This window comes from Apostichopus japonicus, chromosome 11 (genome assembly GCF_037975245.1).
Source record: "Apostichopus japonicus isolate 1M-3 chromosome 11, ASM3797524v1, whole genome shotgun sequence".
Taxonomy (NCBI): Eukaryota; Metazoa; Echinodermata; class Holothuroidea; order Aspidochirotida; family Stichopodidae; genus Apostichopus; species Apostichopus japonicus.
Window position 1 is genome coordinate 17126944 of NC_092571.1, and position 27887 is coordinate 17154830.

The 27887-nt window shown below is 37.5% G+C and overlaps 2 protein-coding genes across 3 annotated transcripts; both read right to left on the reverse strand.

The window, feature by feature from the left end:
* Positions 1-180: 180 nt before the first annotated feature.
* LOC139976225 (myeloid leukemia factor 2-like) lies at positions 181-13745 on the reverse strand. The gene is made up of 8 exons (XM_071984797.1): positions 13578-13745; positions 10021-10198; positions 8189-8254; positions 6670-6798; positions 6001-6073; positions 4374-4460; positions 3391-3502; positions 181-3080 (listed from the first exon to the last, which is right to left on the reverse strand). Exons 1-8 carry the CDS (start codon positions 13622-13624, stop codon positions 2993-2995), a joined length of 780 nt encoding a protein of 259 aa, XP_071840898.1. The 5' UTR covers positions 13625-13745; the 3' UTR covers positions 181-2992.
* A 481-nt stretch (positions 13746-14226) lies between these two features.
* LOC139976228 (eukaryotic translation initiation factor 5A-1-like) lies at positions 14227-25986 on the reverse strand. 2 transcript variants are annotated; one of them, XM_071984800.1, is made up of 5 exons: positions 25829-25986; positions 24460-24636; positions 24161-24265; positions 21661-21795; positions 14227-18890 (listed from the first exon to the last, which is right to left on the reverse strand). In XM_071984800.1, exons 2-5 carry the CDS (start codon positions 24616-24618, stop codon positions 18828-18830), a joined length of 462 nt encoding a protein of 153 aa, XP_071840901.1. In that variant the 5' UTR covers positions 24619-24636; positions 25829-25986; the 3' UTR covers positions 14227-18827. The 2 variants fall into 2 exon arrangements, with proteins under 2 accessions (XP_071840901.1, XP_071840902.1); XM_071984801.1 differs by lacking the exon at positions 25829-25986 and adding an exon at positions 24868-24888.
* Positions 25987-27887: the final 1901 nt, after the last annotated feature.

Below are 27887 nucleotides of genomic sequence, written 5' to 3' on the forward strand. Positions count from 1 at the left end.
CACCCCCCAACAAAAACCCCTTCGCTACGCCCCTGGTTATTGCACTTGAGATTACATCCCACCCGGATTTGATGATGCACAAAACAGTGAGCTCAAATGACCTGTCACCTCCACAAACATCAATACGGTACTCGGGGTATTCGATCAGGTGCATTTGTTAAAATGATGCAAAGACTCGTGTTTCGTTTTGATACCTTTATTTCAATACAATTTTATTTAAGAAGTACAGGTAGCACAGGATCAGATATAACAATCCCAAATGGTAAGTTTCTCATGAGGAGGATTGAAACTGAGGAAGTTGGATACATCAAAGTAAAATGAGTGATGGAATATTTGAAAAGACCAAATATTAATATGGCCGCCGAAAATATTCTGATAACTGTTTATGTATGACATCAATTAACAATCTCTTAATGAATAACATGGCAAGAACTTTACTTTCTCCTCAACAGTCAACAAGCATTCCATTTCTCTTTCTCTTTAACTGTTTCTCTCACATTGTGTTGTATAGTCTGAAGCAATAATAAAGGATTTACCCAGGAGTTTTAACCTGGGCAAGCCAAAGTCCAGTACTTGTGTTCTTGGCCAAGTGTATCAGAGTGCCACTTGATATTGAATATATTAACCATATTTACAAACCTAAGTGTTTAAATTAGTTTCACCTGCAATTTGATGTTGTCGATACCGTTAAATCCAGCTGAGGGAACGCAGCTGTTTTGGATATTACAATCCTTCACCGTGAAGATATTTGCTGAATTATGCAAACGGTATTCCAGGGTTGGCAAACGACTGCTTACCACCTCTAGAACCTGATAAACACAGCAACAATTCATCCAAGGTTAATGTATGGAATGTTAGTTTGTTGGTGAAGAATCAAAATTTTTTTTTGCATGTGTGTGTGCGTGTATGGGTATGCATTTGTTTTGTATTCTGACCGAGGACTTGAACAAAAGAATTCCAGGTCCTTGGATGTGATTTCTAAAGAATCACCACGTCCTCGGAAGAATTCTATTGTATGGGGTATTGTTAAGATTAGGGTACATGGATTTGAACAATGGAAAAAACAATGGGGTCCTCGGTCTGAATGTAAAACAAACATGTACGTGCTTGGGTGTGTGTGAGTGTGGGTGCTTGTGTGTGTGAGAGAGATAACCAGCAATTTTTTACAAGGACTAACTGTATGCCATAATTAACTTGTGATTCAGTCAAATTCTGTTTAGCAAGCTGTCAGGATTACCAGTCTGCAGCTTCAACTAATTAACCAGTAATGAGATAACCAGCAGATAACACTGTATAATCTTACAGTATCAATTTCCCCAGATCCTCTTGCTCCTGTGTAGTTCTTGCTAATAACAACCTGTACACACATGTTAGACAATTGGTGACTACATTTCCGAAAAGAAAAAATAAATTAGATAAAGATTATATCAGGGTGAAATTCCTGTCCATTCTGTCTAGTCCAGAATATCTCAAATCATGTCTAAATAATTATTTCATTTTACCAATCTTTCCTTCAAATAATGGCAAAAACAAAAAATGCATGATCTTCTTCTGGGCTATGAAGTTCTGACTATGAGGACACCATATCTATAATAGCTGTAGTCCATTCTGTAATAAAAATTCATTAAACAAGCCCAAACAATTCTGCTCTAATTGAATAACAATTCAACCATCGACAGAAAAAACGAGGAAAATGCACGAAAAGTAGTAAATATGATCCACGAAATTTCGGACCGATAGAGAATGTTATTTCCACGCGTGTCGGTTTTCTGAGTAGTATACGCATCATACTGTTATGGTACAATTCATTGCTAATACCTTCTGACTTTGACTATGATCAATGAAATATGAACTTCTGAGAATTTTGTAGAATTTTGTAGAATTTTGAGAATTTTGTAGAATTTTGAAACTACAACAAAAAAGAACACAGGAAAGAACAAAAAAAGAACAGAGAATAAACAAACCGAAATCAAAATCAAGCAGAAACCAAAAAATGAACACTGTTGAATTGATCCAAAACTAGCTATAACAACAAGCTGCAATATTGAAAATATAAGGGCAAAATGAACTCACCTTGTTCCTTAGGAGATGTCTTTTTTAAGACATTGACATTTTAGCCAAAAACAGATGGTCCTACAAAACTACAATTTTGATTTTCACAAACCAACGTGTACAATGTTCGACACACAAAAACCGTCGCTGACAGATAATTGCAAGAAATTGTAATCAAATGCTTGAACCGAAATAAACATAAATGTTTTGCACTTACATGGATGGATTATATATAAAGTCCCTCGACTCCCTCGAAATGATATTTTTGAAAGAACTCTCATTGCAAAATAGCCGGCAGAAAGTAAGAATTTGACTGTTTTGTATTAAATTAGTAATCCTTACTTTCAACAAATTTGTTTTCCTGTTTTAAATACTATTCAATGACGTCACACATTTCTTCTGTTTTTATGCTGCCATCACATGATCACTGAACACAGAGGATAGCCTTCTTCAAGAGCTACACTAACTTGAGGGCGGGGTAGTCGTAGAAGGGGGGAAGGGTAGGGGAGTGCTATGACACAATGAATGTTGGATTTTATCCACTGTCACTGTCAATAAATCCTCTTCCGTTTTGTCTAGTTCACTCTTGAATAAATGGAGGCTGTTGACACTGCATCATTTTCATTGGTTAACTAATTAATTCAAATGTAATATACTACAAAGCAAAAGTTTACATCATTCACTTTAGATCATTTACAAGTGTCTCTACTTCTCTTGTTTACTTTTGTTTTTTATACATTCCAAAGACTCACATAAAGTTTGAAGAGATCTGAGGGTTACAGTAAACTACGAGCCCAGAAGCAGGTGAAAGTTCCAAATGCACAACCGATTGACTTTAGAAAAGCGAACTGAATGCCTGTACATCCTTGAAAAACATTGACCTCTTATTTTGCCACCAGGCCAGTCGACAGAAATCACTACGGGAAACGACGACATTCCGTTAAACATCGTGGAATACGGCCCGTTTCCTCCCGCGGCCCGGCGCTTGCGGCCGGCCGAGGTGGTCATCTTCTTCTCGTTCGCGATACCTGAAAATGAAAACGTCACATTCTGTAAGCATTCAAGTTGCTCCTTGAGTGTGATTAATATTATATAAAAAATGTGGGCTGGGCAACGAAATGCTCAAAATCCAATGGATTCTTGAGTTTTTCTCACTGCTTAATTTTTTTTATTTTTTATTTAAATTTGATCCATTATAATTCTGATATTTTTTGAACTACACCTGATTGGTTGGTCTTAATTGTCAGAATGTGATGTATCGACGGGACAAAAAGTCGTCTAAATAGAGAATATAGCAAGGAAGGCTGTTTGCATCAGATGAATAAAATGTTTACTCACGATGGCCCCTGGTCAATTGCTAACGGTTGTCCCCTGTGTGTGTGTGAGTCTCTATGACGATGAAACCGTGATGTCTTCTGCTTGAATTCTTGGTTAAATCTCCCAGCATCAGCTGTTTCAAAGAAGGACAAGAAAGGCTCGTTATTTATCGTCAATCATGATTTTTGACAAAATTTCACATACAGCAAAGAAAACATGACGTAATATACCAGGCAAAAATGGAATGGGCATCCTCTGTTAACGATTTGAAAATATCGCTCAATTTTTCAAAATATTTGCATTACTTCAAACTTCATTGTGGGAATAGACCCATGGTCTGCAACTTATGGGTGGCGACCCAATGATTGGGTCGCGAAGGATTTTTCGATATTCGAAAATCGTGGGAATTGTCAACTTTAGCTTAGGCTTAACGGATCACTGACGAATTAAAAGGTGAACTAACAGCGCTCGACTGTGTCGAGCATCTGTTTGTACTACAAAGTTTTTAGACTGTGCACCAATATCAAGATTGTTTTGTCACATCTTCGAGCCAGGGTCAACGAACTCTTGGCAAGGAAAACCAAACGAACCATCCGCTGGGAGAGACGAACTTTCTTGTTCTTGCGGCCATCAGATTTCTTTACTCACTGATGATTTTGTATCAAACGATTTTCAAATTTCACAATTACTAACGCCTCATCCCAAAGCACATTGCATATGGAATACTAACAATTCCTACCACGCCTATTTGATGTTGTTTTTAAATTTTTTATACAACCGTCATGACATTTCTTGAGCGTTTTCTATATCATTTAAGAGTCACGAAAGATTGGATATTGCCCAAAAAAATTCGTCCCAACATAAATATGTCTTTGATGATGCAAGGTCAAATTGTCTCGATCTGCAGAAATTTTTACATTCGTAAGTTTACAAAAGGGAGTAAGGTCAGGTGTGCGAGTCACTTTTTTCCTCCGGAATGAAAAATGAAAAAAATAGCATCTTACTTTCATCCAAGTTCACAAATTCTTGGTTTTCTTCAATTTGACCGGACTTCATATCTTTTTTTTTCTCAACTTTATGCTCTCTGTCTCCTGTAGTATAATGTATCATAGAAAAGTGATGATAAACATGTTGCATGGTTAAGAAAAAAAATTAACCCAGTCTACTGGCAAGGAATGCAAGTCCTTTTGCATAACAAAGCACTACAGCCATGTCATAGGGATGAGCCTGGGGGTGTAAAAAAAATCACGGAACTTTGCAAAAATCGCGGTATAGGCTCCAGTTTGCGTATGCTATAGTGTGTTAGGATAATAGTTGTTGTCCCAGATGTAGAAAAGAAATCACGGATATTCCGGGAATCCGCGGAAAAATCTCATGTCTGGTCATGGGTCCTTATATTTAAAACAGTTACTAGTGTGATCTGGGATATGAGTCAGCAATTTGCATACTATATATCAGGAAAATATCATTTGAAAAACATACAACATTTACGGATAAGGAATTGCAACACAAGCACTTTGGTTTATTCAAGAAAGACAAATATAAGCGAAAGATAAGCTGGTTCCAAATTGCCGCAGCGCACGTTTTTCGCGAGTATTAAGAAAAATACCCGATATCAGGAAATGGTTACATCTCGTGCGGATTCTCAAAATGTCCCACTGGTTACCATTTTGGTGAAATTTTCAAAATCATTCTTTAAACTTGGGGAAGGCACTCGATAATATCGCCGCACCTCACTACATAAAAGAAACTTATACGTCCATATGTTCCAACTCGTTGATAGAGGTCTTCCGAATAAATTGCTTTTTAAGTTTTTTCTCAGATACTCTTCCAATTAAGGCAGTTGTTCAAGTTGTACTGTTTAGTTTCACATCTTTGGAACAAACTTCCCCTTGACCTTCCTTGATGTCATTGTCTCAGTTAGGTCACGGTTTGTCTTCGGTGTCGCCTTTTTTAAGTTCTTTTAAAATTTTTGGTATCCTGTTTTTTCTCTTTGTATCCCGCACTTGATTTTTTTTTTTGTAGATAGATGGCGTATTATAAATTCTGTATAATTATTATTGTTATTAAGCAGAAACTGCCATGAAATAACAGTTTTACTGAAAGAGATAAAATAATTGGTTTCGACTAGAAATAGAATGAAATCAATGACATTGCAAAGTTCTCAGAAGAGCTGTAATCGGTGTTACCCAGCGTCTTTGTTGTCACACAGACCAGAACGATCAACACTCACTTACCTTGAGATTTGGCCTTGCATAATCATATACCGTGACAGAATTGCAATTTTATCCAGCTTGGCAATGTATGCACTTCTCCATTGAGTTCTAGTTGCCATGGATCACAGAACTGACATTTCCCACAGAAACTTATAAAGAATACCTGTACACAATATTCCACCATTGCGGGGAAAAGACAATTGAAACTGACTACAAATTACTCTATGTACTTCAAGTTAAACAAGAGATATATACTTTCATTGCATTTTGAAAGGAATTTGCAGTAAATAAGTTGATCGAAGGTAGGGTGAGTTGGGATATTTATTTCAGTACTGCAATCCAATCAGTAGCTTATGTTGTGGTGGTCATCAGCTAGACGACTCTTTTCTCATAAATTCACTGGATTCTCTCTTACCGATTTTGTGGGAAATGGCCATTTTCTGCGTGCCCGTTCTGGAATCCCGAACTGTTTTTCTTTCTTCCTTGATCTAGAAGAAGAGGGATCAAACAACTTGTTTGTTAGCTAGGAAGGGCTATACATTTATTAACATAGATAAGTGAGCAGGGAAACACCCTCCCCCCCCCACACACACACATAAAATAAAAGATGGGGACTTGCTCCTTGCCTTCCTGCCCCTCTGAGGAACTGGTAAAATGTCACTGTTGCTTGGAAGTTTCTAACCCTGTAAGTTACAAATATCATCCAAAGTTGATAGCCACTTGTATAAGGATAGCTACACAAACTAACAATCCTAACTTTACAAGGAATTCATTAGGACACACACATAGAAACTACAACCAAGGGTGTCAAATTCAAATCCATGACAGGTGTCTCTTTCTTTAGACTAATTCCGTTTGGTGTCAGAGTACCTCAGTCAAATGACTTGTTCCTAGTTTGCAATATCATAAGCTGCTAACAGGGGTGCTTGAGACCCATGTAGAGCTCTAAGATAATGGACTACACCAATGTATCAGACCAATATACCTCTTCTCACCCCCTCCCTCCCTCTCTCCCTTCCTCCCTCAACCAACCAACCCTCCAAAGCACTGAAACCAGACACCTAGAGGAGAGTAACATACATACCCCGCCTGGTGCAGATTGTGTTGATGATGTAGCCTCATAGTATTGAGGTGCTCCACTGCCAGTGTTGGAAAAGGACATGACTGAAGATTGGCTGTAGCAATGACTGTTAGGGTCATTAGCCAGTCTCTCCTAATTACAGGAAACAATTCAAAGAGAAATGGATTGAAAATATCACCTTTTCAAGCTAAAATATGACATGAGAGCAGAGTATATAGCTAGCAAACCCAGATCCGAGACAGAGAGTCTCACCTAGCTTTTTGCTCCCCCCCCCCTCTAATTCTGGTATGAGTAAAGTTTTCAAGACAGGTTGGTAAATGTATCACAATGTACCTTGAACTATGACAGTAATGTATTTCCAGGTACATATGTTTGCATAAATATCAAGAAATGCATTAGACATGTAGTGATGTTCACACAAATACTTGTGTTTTATCATATTCAACAATCCTGGATTTATGCTCCTAGTTTTACTCCCTGGGAATTTGGAATTCTAGTCAATAGACCTGACCAGATTGAGTACTAGAATATTGTACTCATGCTGGTTCTCATACCGAGGGGAAATTCGACTTGTACTCATACTGATGCTGATTTAACTCATTTTACAGCTCTGCATTGTGTAAGAATTTCAGCAAGTTCTACACCCATCTGAATAAGTTTTACATCAGCAACTGATGTTTTAAAAAAATTCCACAAGTTCATGACAAGTTTAATATTAGATCTCGACAAAAGGCCGAAGACAGTCCTGGTCGATCCCAACAGTGTTACAAACGGTAGACATCTATAAATTACAACTTAGATAGCTCCCGCCCCCCCCCCCCCCCCGATGGTGTAAAATTATAAGACAATTCAATCTATAGTTTCTCATGTTCATATCTGCATAATACATATAACGCATTGTGAGCCCAGAGCCTAAATCAAATACTCAATAAATGCATACAGTTTCAACTGAGGGAGATTTCAAAATAAATCTGTAAATATTTAAACATTAACGCAAGCTTTCTGCTTCACAACCAAAGTGAACAATGTGTCAAGTTTTCAAATAGGAGTAGCAAAGATTAGTGGCTAGGCAGTGAAAGGTAAAAGCAAAGGGATGACAATTGTTTATTCTGCAATTATCCCAGCTAAGATAGTCCTACTGTACTATATGCATACATTTACAGGTTACAATTTGCCTACAAATGCTTGAGGCTTATGTTTTTTTCCATGTACTACAGAATTGTGAAATATATTGAGTCCTGTATAAATAAAAACTGCTACACAAACATGTGTAACAAACTCGGCCACTTTTGACATAGAATGTTGCAATGCAATACCTGATCTAATTATTCCTCGAGAATCAGGTAAATTTTCCGAAGAAACCCTCCAATTGTGATGCGGCACAATTGGAGGGTTTAACTTATCGGCGATTACATTATGATTAGCGTCTGACCCATCACACTACTACGATAAAGTATTCCTGGACCACAGAACCGTAGTACCGGAATGGGTCGGACGATAACCATAATGTAATTGCACTTACAAAGTTCTGTTCCATGTTTCTGAACACACTGTCCATCATACCGAATCCGCCAAATGGTGACATTGCCTGCCAGAGAAGAGATGCACAGTAGGAGAGAAACATTTGAGTTAGTAAAAAAAAAACAAATAAATCAGAAGGGTCTTGGTGCCCACTTGAGGTAAAGCTCAACGGTCGTTGAACGGTTCACGTACATTTTTCATCCTTTCCCTCTCGGTTACGGTTCTAGAACCGAACCTCTAAGTCAGTATATTGTTGTTGACACACGATACAACAAATTTTTCTTCTTTCAAACTTTCAAAGAAAATTTCACTTAGAATGTATGCCAAGAGGACTGATTTACATGGTCTGTTAACGGAGTAAGGTGAATACTAGTTTTGCTTTGGGATTTTTAATAAATAAATCAAACATAACTGGAAGTCTATGTACAGTAACTTTAAATGTAACCAAGCTTTGTGCACTGTGTTTAATAGACATGTGAACAGCACAACTGCACAGTATAAGCGGTGTCTAAATATTTATTTTATTCCCTTTTTTAAACCAAATTTTGATCTAGATACAACCTCAAGATGGTGAAAACCGAGTGTGGAAGAAGGAACATCTAATCTGTTATCCCTACTGCTCGAGCATATTGACTTATGACCGCCTCAGGCATAATCTATCTCATTCTGGCAAAATCTGATCCAACCATTGATGAAATCACATTGTTAGAAGATAGAACTAACCCACTGAGTAACATCAGTGAGATGATCAGGGCAATGTTTTGTTAACATTGACGACAATCTAACTAATAATTACGACCTAGCTAACATACATCTTACAACTGTTTCTTATTAACACGATGTTACTTTTGGTCAACTGCCATTTTAATTTGTCAAATAGTCTAAGTTTGATGATCATGATAACATTGCAAAATTTGGCAGGCTAAGGCAAAAAGCTGTATTTTTTTTTAAATGATCTACAACATGCTACAACATTAAAAAAAAAAAGAACAAAAAAAAAAAAGGGATGGAAATTTCAGGTGAAACTTGTTGTGTAGATTAAAGATTAATCTCCCATATTAAAATTTCTGATTTAACTATTCTATATCTAAACTTGGTCAAGTAATTGCACTGTCTGTCTACATGAGCCCTGAAAGTAGTTTTCATAAGCATATTGAACTGGATTAATATGAAAATGAGAACGGCTTCATATTAAGCAAACATGAACATAAAAACCATTTCTGTGGTTAACAGAAACAAAGCAGAAAATTTCAGGTGAAACTTGTTGCAGATTAGAAATTAATCTTCAATATTAAGGATTACCATGATTTACCATCATTTCTATTTCTAAACTATCTAAAGTATTGCACTGTCTACAAGAGCCCTGAAAGTACAGTTTTCATAAGCATAGTGGACTGGATTAAAATGAAAATGGCTTCATATTAAGTAAACATACATGTACAAAATACTATTCTGTTGTTCACAAAAACAAAGCAGAAAATTTCAGGTGAAACTTGTTGCAGATTAGAAATTAATCTTCAATATTAAGGATTACCATGATTTACCATCATTTCTATTTCTAAACTATCTAAAGTATTGCACTGTCTACAAGAGCCCTGAAAGTACAGTTTTCATAGGCATAGTGGACTGGATTAAAATGAAAATGGCTTCATATTAAGTAATCATACATGTACAAAATACTATTCTGTTCACAAAAACAAAGCAGAAAATTTCAGGTGAAACTTGTTGTGGAGTAAAAATTTCCACGATTTAACTTTTCTACTGCTAAACTGTCTACATGAGCCCTGGATAAACATGAAAATAAATGTGGCTCTATATTAAGAAAACGCTTACGAATAAATCGTTTTGTGGTTCTTGTCTTGGCTGTCTGTGTCTTCTTCTATCTCTCTCTTCAAGTTGGTAACCATGGGGACCAGCACTGCCATCACTGATGGCCATAAATGGACTTTGGTGAGTGAGAGGACTCCCAAAGAAACTTCCCATCATTCTCCTGTGATTTTCATGGAAATCTCTGTCCACCAAAAACAAAGAGAAATAATATTTCAAATCATCCTATGTCTTACAGGCTTGATTTACTGCAATGACTAAATTACACAATGATACAGACTGAAAAGTGACGACCGTATTTTGACACCCCCCCCCTTCCAGGCTCAACCCCCAAAGGAATGGTGGCTAAGGTTTTTCCTGTTCATGACACATTTTATAAACTGTTGCAAACACTCAGAACTATCACAATATAGTATTATCTATTATCTGACCTCAATTTTAGAACAGTTTAGTACTTTGCAGTGGAGATTATGTAATTGTACCTCATTTGCTAAAAGTTCTCTGAGTTGCTTAGAGCACTGGAGATTTTATTAGATTCATGGACTCAACAAAATTGTCTGAAAAAGTTTAATTAATTCAACATAATTTATGTGATATATCTTAACTAGGTTTTAGTGCTGTGCCGTTTACACGTTTAAACGTGTAAACGAACGAAACATCGTTTAAACGTTTAATAAACGTTTAAACGAAACTATGAAATCAACTGAAAATTAAATTATTGGCAAAAATCGCGTATCAATTCCCGTGTTTATTTTGTCTACTACGCGAAATAACAACACAACTTACGATCAGTCTAATCATAAACCGCGAACGTAATCCTACTTTTGCCCCCCCCCCCGATGTATCCGGCGATATGAATGGCTTAAACTTGAACGCTGTTATCCTTTTGTGAAAACTTCCTGATTCGCGGCACAAGTGTACTTTATATCGAGCCGACAGCGGCGGCGCAGATAATCCAGTCAATGCATGTTCAATCGAAATGATTACAATCCCTGTCCATCACGTTGAACTCTCCGACCAGACAATACCGGGTCGAATACTCGACTTGGTAAAAAAAAAAACTCTGAAAATCAGTAGAGAAATTACCAATTGTGTACGAAAAGTAAGTTCGGTCCTTTCAATTTTTACGAAAGATCCAGCAAAACACTTTCGAAAAATTTACGCGAAACTGGCATATCGTGCTAAATGCAACTAATGTCATGTAAACAAGGCTCTAGTACACCCATTTATGAATAAACCGTAAGACCACAACTGGTGTTAAGCTGGGGGAAAAGAAAGTATTTTCTAGAATTCCAAAAATACGTACAAAATAATGTCCTACCATAGTTAAGTGCATAGCAAATAGCCTAACCACCTCGTCTGTTACGGATCTCACGTAACTACAAAAACACAACTAATTGTATTTTGCGAACTTGACGTTTTCTACAAGAACATGGAAATTAATGTTTAGCATTAGTTAATCATGCCGTGTGGCCTAAAACATATTTTATTACAAGGTTTACTTTCATAAAGATGGCCATAGCTTGATATCTTGTGCTGCGTGTATGAACTGTGCCTCGTGTATCATGGGGAATACTCCATGAAACGTTTCTTGGAAACGTGCCAAAAATGTTAACAAGCAGGTGTTAGACAGGGGATGAGCGCGCAGTTTGTACCTGGGAAAATTCTGAGCACATGTACAGTATCCTACCGCAGTATTTAAGTTGGGTTAAACCGTACTGCAGTTGTAAACTGATGTACGTTTAGTGCGCGCTATTCATTGTTAGGCAGTCTAGAAACGGGGCTTTGCCGAACGTTTTTTGTTTCATAATATCGGAGGTTCTGTAAGTTAAACTTTTTAAAGATTGTAAGACAGATTAAATCTCTTTTCATTTTATAACATAATATAGCTACTCTAACTTGTCATTTAAAATTTTTCATCAGCTTCGTGACAATTTAAATTAAAAAAGTTGTCAGTATTTTGCATCCTCAACTGCGAATTTTTTTATCGCCACACACGCAAAAAATTTCCTTTTCCTTTTCCGGGGTCTTCGCCCCACCAGGGCCCTAGGGCGGTCCCATGGACCCCACGCCTTTATGCTAGCACGCTAAGCGTGCTCGGCGTTTTCTCGCGATTTCGCGAACGTTTAAACGTTTAAACGAACGAAAAATCGGCCGTTTAAACGTTTAGGTCTTTAAACGAAAACTCACAGCCCTACTAGGTTTACATAGTCATGTGTAAACACCACACAAGATACTATCTATGCTCAAACCTTAGACTGAAATCAACATATTCGAGAGAGATAGAGATACAGTGAGATACTGTTAACATGGATACTGTACAATTTTCAAATTGGTTGAATTAAACTTGATGCACCACTGCTTCCTTTACTTACAAAAAATGATTTGTGCCTTAGGCATAACGATTGCACCAAAATGTCCGAAATCAAAAGTAAAATAGACGTAAATAAGTCATTTTGCAAGGATTTTTTACTATTTACATTCTTGTAGTAGAACTTCCTTAATTCCTTAATTCACTGAAAAACATATAGCCTATACCTTTTTCATACCAAATATAATTAAACGATATAGTCCTTAATGATTTATTTAGCGCCTGTAATTCAACTTGCATGCCGATAACTTAGCCAAATTATAACTTAAAATTAATATATATTCACAACTGTGAATGAATGTGATAGACGGGAACGTTTTGACTTACGGGGACGTTTTGACCAACTGGGACGTTTTGACCAAAAGCGGGGACGTTTTGGAAAAGGGACGTTTTGACTGGTAAGCGGCTAGTAGCATTATCTTTATTGTTAGGAGGCAAGGATGACAATATATTTTCAAATTTAATGAGATGCTAAAAGAAAGTTTATTAAGAAAGTTGTTATTGTTCGGCCTAGTCCATTAGTGGTCACCACTTCACTGTTGTTGAACGTACCATTACTCAGTATGTGCGTACGAAGCTATGTATTCTACTTTTGTACCAAATCACCAAGGATTGACATATTTAGAGTGCGTTGCCAGTAAGAAATAACACAAACACAACAAGAAACATCCTTTTAGTATTTTTAGTGTAAGAAAATGTTATTTCGTACAAAAAACAGTACAAAATTAATCATTTTGTTATCTAGTCTGTACGAACCCATGATTACAACAAAAGATTGCTGGAACATTGAGTTATGCCGTGTGTTCTCTTTTTGTACGAATTCAATAGAAACTACATATTTAGTGTGCGTTCGTACGAACTACCACAAATAAACATGCTTTGTGTTGTCTAAATGTAAGATATACATTAAGTTCGTACGTAGGCCTAACAGTACAAAATAAACCGACATACTTCACTAACTAGTTTGTAATGGTACGTTAATTGGCAATGAAGTGGCGACCACTTGGTCCAACTAACGTTACAACGCGGTCGAAATTTCTTGCAACGAAGTTCGCATTACGAAATAATCGTGAGTGGTTTGTATATTCCCCTTGCCTAACGTAATTGTACTGCATTTATGCTAGCCTAGCCTTTACGTTAGTCATCTATGCAACAGAAACAAGGATCCAACTGCCCAAAATCATTCTTTTACCTGAAAAATGGATCATCGTTGAACCCTCTGAAAGGACTACCAAACATTTTTATTTCAGTGTTTAACACAAGATTAAGAAAAGTCAAAACGGAACTTAACACCACACAGCCTGCAGTTCACAGAAAATCACGTCTGGCAAATACGCCACAGAGTTTGATAGTGAGAAGAAAGGGCAGCGCAGTGCTAATTTAATGTGGGTATACGCGGAACTCCATACGTAACATACGTTGCGAAGTAACGTAGTCCCAATCCTGATAGTCATACGGCTCAGATGCCGATATTTCAGAGCGCCCTCCACTTTTCAGCGCATTCAGTTGATAGATTTACATCATGTGCTGCCATGATTGCGTCCTGTTGCAACATGTGGGACTGTATTCGTGGTGCATCAAAGCGTTATTTTTATGTTGAACATGACAAACACCAATATACCATCTTATTTTAACATCTAGAAATACGCGGTGGTGATGCGTGGGGCGGTTGTTAAAAAATTCATGTAGTAGTTGCAGATAACACGAAAAGGTGGTTGCGAAGTGGTTTGACAACTACACTGTAGGGTTGGGAGAAAGGGGGGGGGTGGGGTGTGTCCATACCCTATCCTTACTGTCCTATATTTGAACACACAATGCCAAAATATAAAACAAGATAAGTACGCAATATATCCAGTTTATTATACGTTTCTTTCGAAGAAAGTTTTTCATAAAAGACTAGATATTTTGCTTTGAGTAACCTTGCAAAACCAAACCTGAATTTTATGCTCAAGATCTGTATGAACTTAGGACCTTAATATTAATATTTGCTCATACATTACAAGCATTTACAGTAGCAAGGAAGTATTCAAATTTTTGCAAAAAGAAATTCTCAGAATCCCATTTTCTGTTGATCTACTTTGTAGGTACCTCTCTTATGGCATTATTTGTCAGCTACAAATGGTGCCTCTTTCTGGTCCAATAGCAAAGCTTTGTTATTAACTTATTACAGTGTATCTGGATCGAGTCCACATTGCTCTTTCCTGGATAAAATCCCAGAGGTATTGTTTACTGCTTCATGCTGCAGTGGCGGATCCAGGAAGCGGCCCGGGAGACAAGTTCCAGTAGATACTAAAGTTTCAGAATAAAGTAGGCATGCCTGTAGGCTGAATCGTTTCACCATATTCATTTTCTCTGGAGACAATTATATTTGCAGCATAGTTTTCAGTGCCAAAAGGAAAAGGTCCAGGATGGGGGGCCCGGAGGGCCTCCCTGGACCTGCCCTGTAATGCTATCATATAATATGAGTACACTGCACATTTGATCCATTAAGAAGACTTGTTTTTAGCTGTACACCAATGATTATGTCCACCTACGAGATCTGCTTTTCGAATCCAGTACAAATGTGAACGGGCACAAGAAAAGTTGCCGTAACCTCTGACCCAGCCATGAGATAGGACAACTTCACAGAGGGCCAAACACCATTATGCATTGCATATTCATCATCACCAAAATCTTCATAAGCATCCCTTTGAGGAGTGGATGACACAAAAGTCAAATACGATATGAACTTCACAGGTCACAAGAACCACTTCTAAAATCCTTATCTGCAACACGATTTACATGGTCGTGCTTAGGCTAACACTGAAGGAAAATGATTTTGTTCAACCTGTTAAAGTATAAATAGGGAGAAGACATGGATATTCCTATCATCGTGGCTATTCCTAGAATTACTGAAAGCATTGATTGTGACCTGCTGTACTGCTTTAACTCTGGAGAACTTTCCCTTGGGTACTTCGCCTCTGCCACCGTACAATACATTTTTGATGCAGACCCCCAAATACAAATTTGTGTGCCACAGAAGATGATAGAGAAGTATTTGTCAAAACATCGTTAACTTTCTGAGAATTTCCTTCCTACATGACAAAAAATTTGCATGACCTCCTAGTTCGAGAACGCAAACAGCAAAGCGTTACTCTGAATGATGTAACACCCGATTCTCCATCAGACGGGAAGATATCGAAAATATAATCCAATGAAAACACTCATCCCAAAAGGAAATACAACCTAACCTGACCAAAAAGAAAATCCTTAAAAGCAAAACCCAACTCACCCAGAATTGAAATGTCCAATCATCCAAGCTTACTTACGGCAATGTTCGTAGATATTCTCCCCTCTCATAGCCTTACCAACCGACCCACTTTCTTACCCTGCCATTCATGTGCCATTTGCCACCCCAGCCCCCCTCACCCCCCCTTAAGACTGCATCAAAATGTCCATGACATAACTTAGCCCACAATTCCCAAAGATGAAGCTGTGATAGCTCCCAGGATTAAGACACACAATCTGAACTACATATTTTTAGATGCTCAGTTGTCAGCACAGTCAAAGCACACCAGTGACCAATTCCTTTATGCAGGACCATGGCTGATTTAAATAAGACAGCATTTGAGCTGCAGCACTAACAAATCTTCCAAGATTTGATAAAATGAAAAAGATGTAACCGGTGCAAACTTTCATACCTAACAGTCTGCCATCTCACAACAACAACCTGACCAAAAAGAAAATCCTTAAAAGCAAAACCCAACTCACCCAGAATTGAAATGTCCAATCTTCCAAGCTTACTTACGGCAATGTTCGTAGATATTCTCCCCTCTCATAGCCTTACCAACCGACCCACTTTCTTACCCTGCCGTTCATGTGCCATTTGCCACCCTAGCCCCCCTACCCCCCCCCCCCTCAGACTGCATCAAAATGTCCATGACAGACCTTACCCCACAATTCCCAAAGATGAAGCTGTGATAGCTCCCAGGATTAAGACAATCTGAACTACATTTTTTTAGATGCTCAGTTGTCAGCACAGTCAAAGCACACCAGTGACCAATTCCTTTATGCAGGACCATGGCTGATTTAAATAAGACAGCATTTGAGCTGCAGCACTAACAAATCTTCCAAGATTTGCTAAAATGAAAAAGATGTAACCGGTGCAAACTTTCATACCTAACAATCTGCCATCTCACAACAACTTTTTGCTCCAAAAACAATGATTTTTTAAATTTTTTTTAAATCCTTCTGATACACCATCATAAAGATGGAAAAACTCCCCAAGTCAATTTCATTCTGTAGCCCATTGTTTTGCTGCTTTTAAGCAATCAAATATGAGAAAAAACATGAAAATGAATAGGATACTGAGAACAAGAAGAAAACAAAACAAGACAATCATAATAAAATACAAATTTGATGATATGATCACTAATTTTGACTTTTAGAGAAATTAAGTATAAATAAGCAGTCTATACCGCCCTCTATTTCTTAATAAGTAAAATACTTAAAAATTCTGCCGGGCAAAAAAACCAGCCTGTATGGGGCAAGTGGAATATTTTAGATCCCTAAATCCTAATCAACTTTTGACTCACGGATCTAGATCATCAGGACCGTAACATCACACACTGGGGATGCTGTCACCATGATCACTGAAGGACTCTCCTTGATTATGCAAATATGTGGCTTTGGTTCACGGGTGCCCTAAACACACAAAATAACATTATCATATGTAAATCTGAAAGAGTAACACATTATCATCCAGAACAAAATTGTATGGCAAATTAAAATTTCTTAATACTATCAGTTTGTCAATTTATGAATGGAAAAACAATAATTATAATAATACAATTCATAATAGACAGCAATGTGACAACATCTTTGTATAATACAATTTAGTCACAAACAATGATTGGCTGTTTTAATCATTTTGAAAAAACATTTAAGTGTGGAGCTAAACCATTATTCAGTGAAAGTTGTGCTTTAAAGTTGTTAGCAAACTTAGGCAAAGGTAGCAAACTATTTTTTTGTGAATGTGTGGGAAAATGTAAGACCAATAAACGCACCCCGCCCTTGCCCCCCCCCCCCAAAAAACAAAAAAACGACCCTCATTCCACTCATTCCATTCTGATCAAACAATAGTTTTGGAAACAAGAATACCACAATTTACCTATCAATTAATTTACATTACACCAGTAGAGGTTCAAAGACCTTGTGATTTAAAAATGCGATCATTAAACGTAGCACAATGAACTTAACATCCTCACACATACAGTCATTTGAATGGGGAAAAAAAGAAAAGGAACCAAGAGTCTCTGGCTTACAGCATGCATTTATTTGACTTGCAAAGAATACCAATCATTATCCAGTTTCCAGTTTTGAATCTAGCTGTCAAATTGTTTTTTTTTTTACCACTTCTAGAAACTGAAAATAAATATAGAAACTTTATATGATCATATGCACACATACCTTCAAATCTCTGCCACGGCTAATTAGCAATATGTGACTAGCGGTTGTTTGTCACTTAAGAAAGGCATTGACAAACTGAGCTAGGCTTGAATATTATGTATACTTCTAGGCTAGTAAGAATATGTTTGAATTCTGTTAACCGGCTGACAACTTAAAAAACGGATTACGACCAATTACGAATCCCTTTTGTAAACTGAGGAAGAATGAATAAAATAATAATGCAGGAAAATGCATGACAATTTATAGACTTTGAAGCCTTTTATTAGTTGATGTTAGCATGCTCTTTTTCATGAGTGAGAAAAACTCATGCAAAAATACCAACAATTAAGTTCAAACTCCTGAGAAACAGGAGCTGGTACTTGCACATTTCTACTAGCCCCTCATTCCGTCCTGATGTCAAAATGCAGCTGTACGAGTTGATTTTTTATATTTTTTATAGATTTCTTTCAGAGCAATCTGCTACTAAAACCCCACAAAAAATGTAAGCTCATTGGCTGGACTAGCATTGACTTTAAGTTGCATTTCCAAACAACGAACCACGGTCCGAAAATAGTTGCTGGTTTTTTATCATTCGCCCTTTTTAGTACGACACCTACCATTATAGGAAGCATCTAGGAATGAATAAGAAGTGTAGAATATTGATAACGTTAAACAATCAAATTCACTTATTACTCACTCGTTACAACTCTCATTCTGCGTCAAAGTCTAGAGGGAGGCGTCCCAAGTGTGATCAATGGCACAATAGTGTTTCAGGTAAAAATGGTTGGCCAAACTCAAAAGGAGTGTGTTGATTTACAATCTAAAATTAAGTTCCAAACAATAAGTGTAAACTGAAACTGTTTTTTTAAACCGGTTAAGAGGATAAAGATAGCATAGAGCCAGGTCACATGAAGTAGTAGTAGTAGTTGTAATAGACAGGAGGGCTCTCTGGAATACCTAGGGCTAGGCATTGGCCACCGTGTATGTCTCCTCTTACTCGTTGTAGTCAATTCTTCTACTTGGTCATATTCTTGACACCCACAGCCATCTCTTCGTTCATAGCTGACAGAATGGTCACCTAGGATTAAGAAAAAAATCACACATCAAATGGTTACGAATTTTAGACAAGCTGGTGACTGCATACGACATTTCATGTAAGTGCCAAAAAAACAAAACAGGTTTCTTGTACTCACCGATTTGAATCTAAACAGTAAGTATCAAGTGCAACAAAGGTTTGATATTGAAGTTATTGTATTTATAAGGATTTCAGGCTTTGACCTGACCTCTTGACCTGAAATGACCCTTGACGATGCCAATAACAATATGTTCCATCTGCATACTATGGTGGATCCACATCACAAGTATTGAGTTCATCCAAGCATTGTTCTTGAAGTTACGGTGTTTACAAGATTTTGAAACTGTTACCTGATGACCTCAAATGACCTTTCACCAGTACAAATAACAATAGGGTTCTTCTACTCACTGAGGTTCATCCACATACCATGTGTGAAATTGAACCACCATGTTTCTTGAGTTATAGTATTTACAAGCCAAGACATACATACATACAAAACACAAACACCTATTTGACTTTATAGGTTTATGACTTGATTCAAATAAAATAAAACAAAAACTAAACTCAAAAAAACTAAAACCTAAAGCACAACTTAGAAATTAAGAGTCATCTGTTCTGTAATGATTGTTCACTGCTGATCTGTCCACAAACCACACACCGCACAATGTAACATCCATGTCAACTTGATACCTTACTGTCCTACTCATTGAACTTTATTGCACCATCTACACTGATGAGCAAGAATATAAATTGAATTATATTGTTTACTAGCGTAACATTCAACCATGTACTGTTGTTGGCGTTTTGCAGTCTCTATTGCTGCATTGGCCTAGACCTGTCATCCTTCCAATGTAGCAGGCCTAGCTTTGTTCTCAGCATCGCCCCCCCCCCCCCCAAAAAAAAAACATGCACCGAAAATATCCCATTGACCCATTTTGATATTTTAAATTAAGTACTTTGACATTTCCAATACATTGTTGGGTAAACACACAAGAGAAGTTTTTTCTCAAGCAAAGATGTGTCTGAAAAAGTAAAGTAAATTCAACGTTCCAAATGAATGACTGTTTAAAACTGAATCAAATAACCAAATTTCAAATATGTTATAATCGTAATCATTTTAGGGAGAGGTTTGAATTATGAATTATCTTTGATGATTTAAACTCAATTTGGTAACAAAATGGTAACGACCAGGTTTTTCCCAATGTTTTTATTGATCTATATTAACCAATCAACCCTACAGCCGCAAGATTTGCGTAATTAAGCGCTATTATTTCACAATTAGTGATCCTTGTCTTAGTGAATACAAACTGGTGTTAGTCTTGACCTTGCTTGACCTTACAGGGAAAACATTGTAAGTTTATTATAAGCTATTGCATGTTGTACAGAAGTCTGTCTGTACCATTTCTTTCGTACATTCGAGAAACCACTTCGTACCTGAACGAGAAGAGATTTTCGAGATTGTTTTACGTTTCATGTCATCTGCAAGACTAGAATCACAAACTGTTTACAATTCTGTGTTTTAGACTTTTTAGCGACTCGTCTAAAAGTATTGTCCATGTCTCATCTTTACATTTTTATATTTGGATGTTTCACAAAACTTGGTCATGAGTCGATCTGGTCTGTAGCAGGAATCATAAACACCGCTCACACGCCAGAGCAGTGCGAAAATTGCCTGTGTAGCTTAACTATTGTTTTTCCTACATCTACATCAACTTATACAGTGTGGTATAATTATTGAAACAAAAAAACATTGCAGGATAGTTTTAATAGATCAACATAAGGAGATGAAAATATTAATTTTTTACTTTGAACTTCCTGCAAGACATCTTTGTTAACATTAGAATAATATCAGAAGAATGGGTAAATATCAGGTCAAGTTTGATTCCCTCAATGATTATGATAAAGCCAATATAGTAAGAACTGCATGCAAAATTCCACTGGGATACTAAGTATAAGGTCTCCTTTCATAAGTTTGCTACTAGCCTTTCAACTGAATCGGGCGGTAGGACACAACCAGATAAGACTCAAGTGCTGCAATGATGCAGTCTTCGATAGACAGGTTAGTTAAAGAAAACCAAAAATTGAAACGGCTCAGTCGTTATCCATGTGAATATATAATGTAACACAGCAGACAAGATTCCAAGTTTTGATCCAAGTTAGGATCTTCAACTCTTGCAGACCCGCTGCACGGTTTTGACCTTCACAGTTGACAAGATTCTTGTAACTCATTAACGTGGACACACATATCTGCAACAGTCCTTTAACCTTTACAGTCAGTATTAGTGTTTTCAAGGTTTTCGCTCATCGACCCCTCCCTGTTCACTTCACTTGAATTTTTGACCTCCACATAAGCCGGTAGGGTATTGTGCTCCCTCAAGTGGATCCACATAACAAGTATGAAGTCCATACAAGTTTCACTTTTGATATAATTTGTTAAGCATTTTCAGACTTTGCTCTTTGACGACCTTAAATGACCCCTGAACTCTACAGAATACAGCAACATGATTTGGACATAAGTGGATGGACATAAGTGGAAGTACGAATTCCATCCACACTTTGGTCTCAGAAGTGGAAGTGGAAGTGACGACCTTAAATGACCCCTGAACTCTACAGAATACAGCAACATGATTTGTACATAAGTGGATGGACATAAGTGGAAGTACGAATTCCATCCACACTTTGGTCTCAGAAGTCATTGTGTTTATGAGGTAGGTCTTCTTCGGGGTACTCGCCACACTTTGGCAAAAACATAGTAATATGATAACCAACTTACCAGAATTTGTTCGTCTTTGCTATGTTTTTCTTTAATTTCATCACCTATATCCCCTTGTGGCACTCTGATGTCCTCACGTGTATCACCACCCTCTGACATCAGGGATAGAAATCCATCATCGTCTATATCTAAGAGCTGCAACAAAGAGAAAAGGACAACACTAGTGATGGTAAGACTAAGACCCAGCAATCCTGCTGCTTACTACTGCTCCTTCAAACGATGACTTTAAAGCAGGGTTGTCCAACCTACGGCCCGCGGGCCACAGTCCGGCCCGCCGCAGGGTTGCGTCCGGCCCGCCAGAGATGCTCTACCGTGTGAAATTTTAGTGAGCAGATTTATTGATAACAATTTGAAGCTATATAATCAATCATTTGAACCTTCTGGGTCAAAAAAACTGCATACAGGTCAGTTTGTGTGACACTCTCTCAGCGGAGGGGGGGGGGGCTGAACTTTATTCATCTGTTTTATCGGGAAGGAAAATAAATCAGTGCGCTCCGGGTGCAGTGCTCACATTTTGTTGCCTTGGGCTTCGGGCAAAAAATAGAAAAATCGAGCGTAGGGTTCATGCGGCCCACTCCTTCATCATAATCATTCCATGTGGCCCTCCTCTGCAAAAGGTTGGACAACCCTGCTTTAAAGCAACATTTGCGTCCTTTACTATGGTTTTTCTCAACCTCACTGATTCAACGATGCCATAGCGACATATATAACTAGCTTATCTATTCAAATCTTACTTCATATGGTGGCATTGAAGTCAAAAATTTACAACTTTCAACTTTGTTTTTTTCGAAGATTTTTTTCCGTTGGGATCCAAATAAAAATCGCCCATAATATGAATATTTAAAAGCTACAAACGTCATTGGCCAATACGTAATACAACACCATGCTTGATTTGTGTAGATTGTCTATGGCAGTTGTACCAAAGAGCTGTTAGAGTCCAGCTCGCTGGTTGTATCAAGTTACCAACTCGACGTTTTGAATCTATTTTTAGAAACGACTCATAACTAAACCTGCATCTTTGATTGGTTGAATTCAAATTGGTGGATTCGGGGAACTGCATGCGGTTAATATTAAATGTGTAAATTGTCGGACAACACTTTTCTCATTATCTGCAAATGTTCTTAATTACTCGCCAATTAATGCTTTTGGCAGGGAAAAAACTTGGCTAATATCTTAGTTTGCTGTTTTGTGATTGATATATGTAAAACACTTGACGGACTTGTCAAAAAAGTGGAAAACGGCGACAAAAAGCAAAATGCTGCTTTTAGACACAAAGTTTTAAGTCTTGGATATCTTTTTGTCCAGAGAACGAGAATGCTTTTGAGTAATGAGTCTATAGCTATTCCAGTTTTCCACGATATTCACCTCTCGAATGCTCCTTTAATTCTCCTGTAGGATTAAAATGAATGATGACATCATCAGCTCCTCAGTACAGGCCTTTTTCATTGATCCTTTTGTTTCATAAATTCTAATTACTCCACACAAGAACATGTTCATTTAACTTCATATAAACAACAGAGCAGCACCTTTGGATGACATTCAACACCATTTGTCCTCAAACAAATTTGTGATATATTGTGAACATATCATTTGAAACCCCACAAGTCCTGTTTTCCCCATTGACTTTTCTCACCTATGGAACTGACCAGTTTTTTTGTGAATTAGACTATCGTCCAGACAATTCATTGACGAACCTCAGCTCCTCGAAGGTTCATTTCTCAAAAATATTAAAACTGCTACAGCAATACAACCTGAACTGACAATTCAGTGGTCTTTAATGGCCAGTCTATAACATAAATGACACTTAATTCTGTGCCAAAAATCATTCTTTTAAAGGAGAAATAAACCCTGGGGATTTGGAGTGACCTCATAGTAGTAAACTAATATTCTTACGCCTTCTGTGAAATAACTAGTTGAAACTATCTTTCCCCAAATTTCCAAACTTTGCTAATTATTTTTTCACACCTACTGTGCTGGCAGCCATTATTTTAATTTAGTAAAAGTAAACACTAGCATTCTCCAAGGACATAGCAGTAGCATTGATGAGATGCTTCAAGTACAACCAGAAAGCAAGCCAAGCAGATGATTAGTGATTCCCTGTGTTGACCTCTTTAGAACTGGTGTAACCACTGACCTCCAACAAATGCAAAGGGTTTCTTGCACTTGTTAAGTCCATGGGCGTTTACATCTGGAGTAATCGTGTTTACAAGGTTTCCTTTATCCAGACTTTCACTATCTATGATCTCAAATGCTGTTTGACCAACTTATGAAGCAAAAGACTTCTTGAGATATCCTACAGTGCAAAACAAACTCTTTGGAGATTTGTATATGGTGTAGATAACACGTATTTGGACCCAGAGCCGTATCTACGGCAACAGTTAGGACCGCTGTGACAGCACCCTCGGTATAAAAATTGAAAGATCCCCATTGTTCACTTTTCCGCAATTTAACCACACAGGAGGTGTCATCACATACACTTCCAGATCTTTTTCAAACTTACCTGCATATCTGTGCGTTTGATGTGAGGGACGTTCATGTTATGGGTAGAAGGGCAAATATCTTCATACTTCTTTGCAGTAAAAATATCAATGCCGACCATATGTACCTTTAGGAGGAGAAAAGATACAGTGCATGTAAGGTGCTATGGAATATAAAATAATTATTATTAATTGCACAATACAGTTGGCAATGAAAAACAACAGAATAAAGATTCAAAAACACTGAATTTCATAGAATTTGGATTCATGAACAGAGAATTTCCATATTTATGATGCAGAAAATCAGTGGCTCAGCATGTACCTTGGCATGTCCGTGCTTTCCAGTTTTTGAGGTGGACATCTCCACAATTTTGCAGGGGCGATCCTTGATCATGACATGGCCATTCTTACGCAAAGATGAGCACTGAACAGGGTAGGTCTTAGATGCCCCAGAACTTCCTCCACCAAAATCATCTTCCATCGTGAATGTTGAGTATAACTGGAAAGCAAGCAAAACAAGGGAATTTTTTTTACGTATTCTACCTTTTAAGTGTTTCACTACATTGTTATATGCATATCAAAGCGACTTTCCTATTCATTTTGAAAAATTTCAATATTTAAATAATAAAGCAAAGCCAGAACGTCAAAGGCAGAAAATTTAAATGGTAAATTTTTTATCATCGATATTATGGGGCATAAGAAAACTTAGCAACATAAAGGTGAATCTCACCTTCTGTCCCCAAAACTGCTATTCCACCAAGGCTTGGGGCTAAGGTGACAGCAGGAATTAATGTGAATTAATAGAAAGGTACTAAAATTATTCACCTAGCCAAATTGATGTTCCCTTTGCCCATTTCCTTAAAACTTTGTAGATTAAAAATGTTGATTGAAAATGTGGTTACAATATGGCTAACAACCCCTGCAACAACAGTGGCTATCAGTGCAACCACATATGCATAACACAGAATACAAATTTAAGGAACACGCTAAGTTACCGTACACCAACCAGATTCATATTAATATCATACAATAATATTGTAACATAACATAGGGGCCTTATATATAACATCCACGTTAATATTGTTTAAAATAGTATTACATGATAGAATGATAACTACATTGTTAATTTTTAATATTAAAGTACAACACTACTACTACCATGTGAATCGGCTGGTACACCACCATACTTAGTACTTGTTACGTAGTCCTATAGCCAAACAGTGTTATTGAGCCTAAGCCTAGTTTGATATTTGTCGATTAACGATACTCATTTGCGGAGTTGCAATATCTTGGTATTAACATAAATAAATTCTGAAAGTGATTGGCTATGGGTTATTGCCTCGTCTGCAATAGTCGTTGATTGTGTCGTTGGTTACAGGTCACGTTTCTCTGTCGTTACACTTACTACTTGACAATGAGTCTAGCTGTAATGTAGCCTAACATTATGCCGAAGTGTCTGTTCCCTGCAATATGGTAGCGGGAAGCGCCTAGCCTAACGATCTATCAATACCTTACTTCTGACGTTGATTTTTTCAATGTATTTCTAACAGCCTTTTGAATATGATAAATACCAATCAAGCGGAGAAATAACATGTATTGCAGCACACAGACAAAGCGTATTCATTACAACCTTAATTTGACAACATTTAAGAAATGTAAAGAAGAGAAAGAAATCCGCACTATGTACTCACGTGCAGAGGGAAAGGCTCAAGAGCGTCGAAAAAGCTATTGTATCGTCGACGGATATGGCTAATGCACGTTGGACTTGTAATGAAATCCGAACGTACCTTTCATGCACGACACATGCATACAACCGTTACACGACAGCTTGCACAAGGTATCGCGATGTGTTGAAATTTTGACTCGAGAGGGTCTGGAGTAATTGCTCAATTGATGCACCCCCTAAAAGGGAGGGAAGAATAAATTTATGGGGTAAATAAACTTATAGATTTTTTAAAATAATTCACAATAAGTCAGAAAAAGAGTAAACCTACATAAATTTAGCTATAAATACATATTTATATTATATTTTGTTCGAGTGATGATTCTAAGGCATATGGTGATAGCATATAAATTTATTTTAATACACAAATTACCCAAGATATATTTGTAACTTCCAAGAACCAAGCCCATTCTCAAATGTTGCCAATTCACAGTATTGCAAAAGCATTTGTCAATTTATCAAGCAGTGTTGTGGTAAGCGAAATAAATATTGGCGAAATCTTGAAACAGATATTGTTCTGAAACAATGTCTTTTTGAACTGAAATATGTGGATTTAAATCGGAGCTCCTTTGAATTATGTTGATAACACTCTAATCTAAAGAATAAAATATAACATGAAAAGAATTTCATTTCTAGCAACTCATGTAGGTTGCTCTGTATTATTCATTATATAAGGAAATCTTTCCATTCCGAGACTGTTGATATTGCGGTTAAAATTCCAACATTTCATTATATAATATATTGATTACCATCATCATTACCATATAATTTATTCTATTAAATAGAAGGAAATTATCTTGAAATGAAGACATCTTTATAAAATTGATAATATTGTTCTAAGTTAGTTAATTAAATTATTTTTTCGGAATAATTGTAGGGCCCCAAAGTTGTGTCAAGTCGTAATCAGAAAGATTTGACTACAGTATTTAGTACAACAATATACTCTGACTCGCGAGAGAACCAGGATAGGTGATATTTTGCTCCAGCCTCTCGGGAACATTATACCATTTTGCAAAACGTTCGTGAAATGAGAGAACCCAGTTGTTTTTTAATTATTTCAAATGCATTTGAGTTCAGTATATTTCGAAATAGACACGTTTTGCTGTACTGCGTTGAAGAAAAACATACTTATACGTCAAATGGTGAATTCGAAGGCATAGGCCTATTTAGAAATCTAAGTTGGATTTCATATGATTGAGTAGCTCTCAACACAATATTATGCTAATAAATAATAATAATAACTTCAAACTTCCCGCAACTGATTTAATAGGGGCCTGAACTCCTATGGGAGGACCAGAGGCGAAAGAAGGAGTATATATTAGAAAGTCAGTGGTGCTGCCCTGTGGTCATTGAAGGTGAATCGTCCATGTAGGGGGTCTGACGTATGGGTCCCTGCTAGAACAAAAATGACGTCATATGATGCATTCGTTGCCTGGCCCTCTCCAGGCGCGGCGGAAGAGGAAAATTATTGGGGGGCTAATGTGTGGAGACTATCTAAGCGGAGCGCCACCATCGGTTGGTGCGGAGCGTACAAGAAAATTTTGGGTTTTTCAAACCCCCAGATGGCCGGAAACGGCACTTCTCGAGTGTTTTATGCTGCGAATACCTAGCCCTAAAATATGGGTCTCAAGCCTGCAATTTCTCAGATTGCACGTAAAACTTCTGGTCTATAGCCAGGGGACGGGCCGAGGGTCCCCCCAGCATTTACTAAAATTATTACACCTATATAGTATACGTGTGCATCGGACAGATCGACAAGTATGCATTGAAAAATGGGCAGATGCACGTTTCGGAGCCTTGGTAAGTATTGGGGGGGGGGGGCTTATCATGCATTTGCCCCCTCAACTTTTTTATTGGGGGCTGAGCCCCCCCCCCAAGCCAGTGGCGGCGGAACCGGGGGGCTTGGGGGGCTCAGCCCCCCCCCTCCAATGAAAAAGTTGAGGGGGCAAATGCATGATAAGCCCCCCAATATTTACCAAGACTCCGAAACGTGCATCTGCCCCTTTTTCAATGCATACTTGTCGATC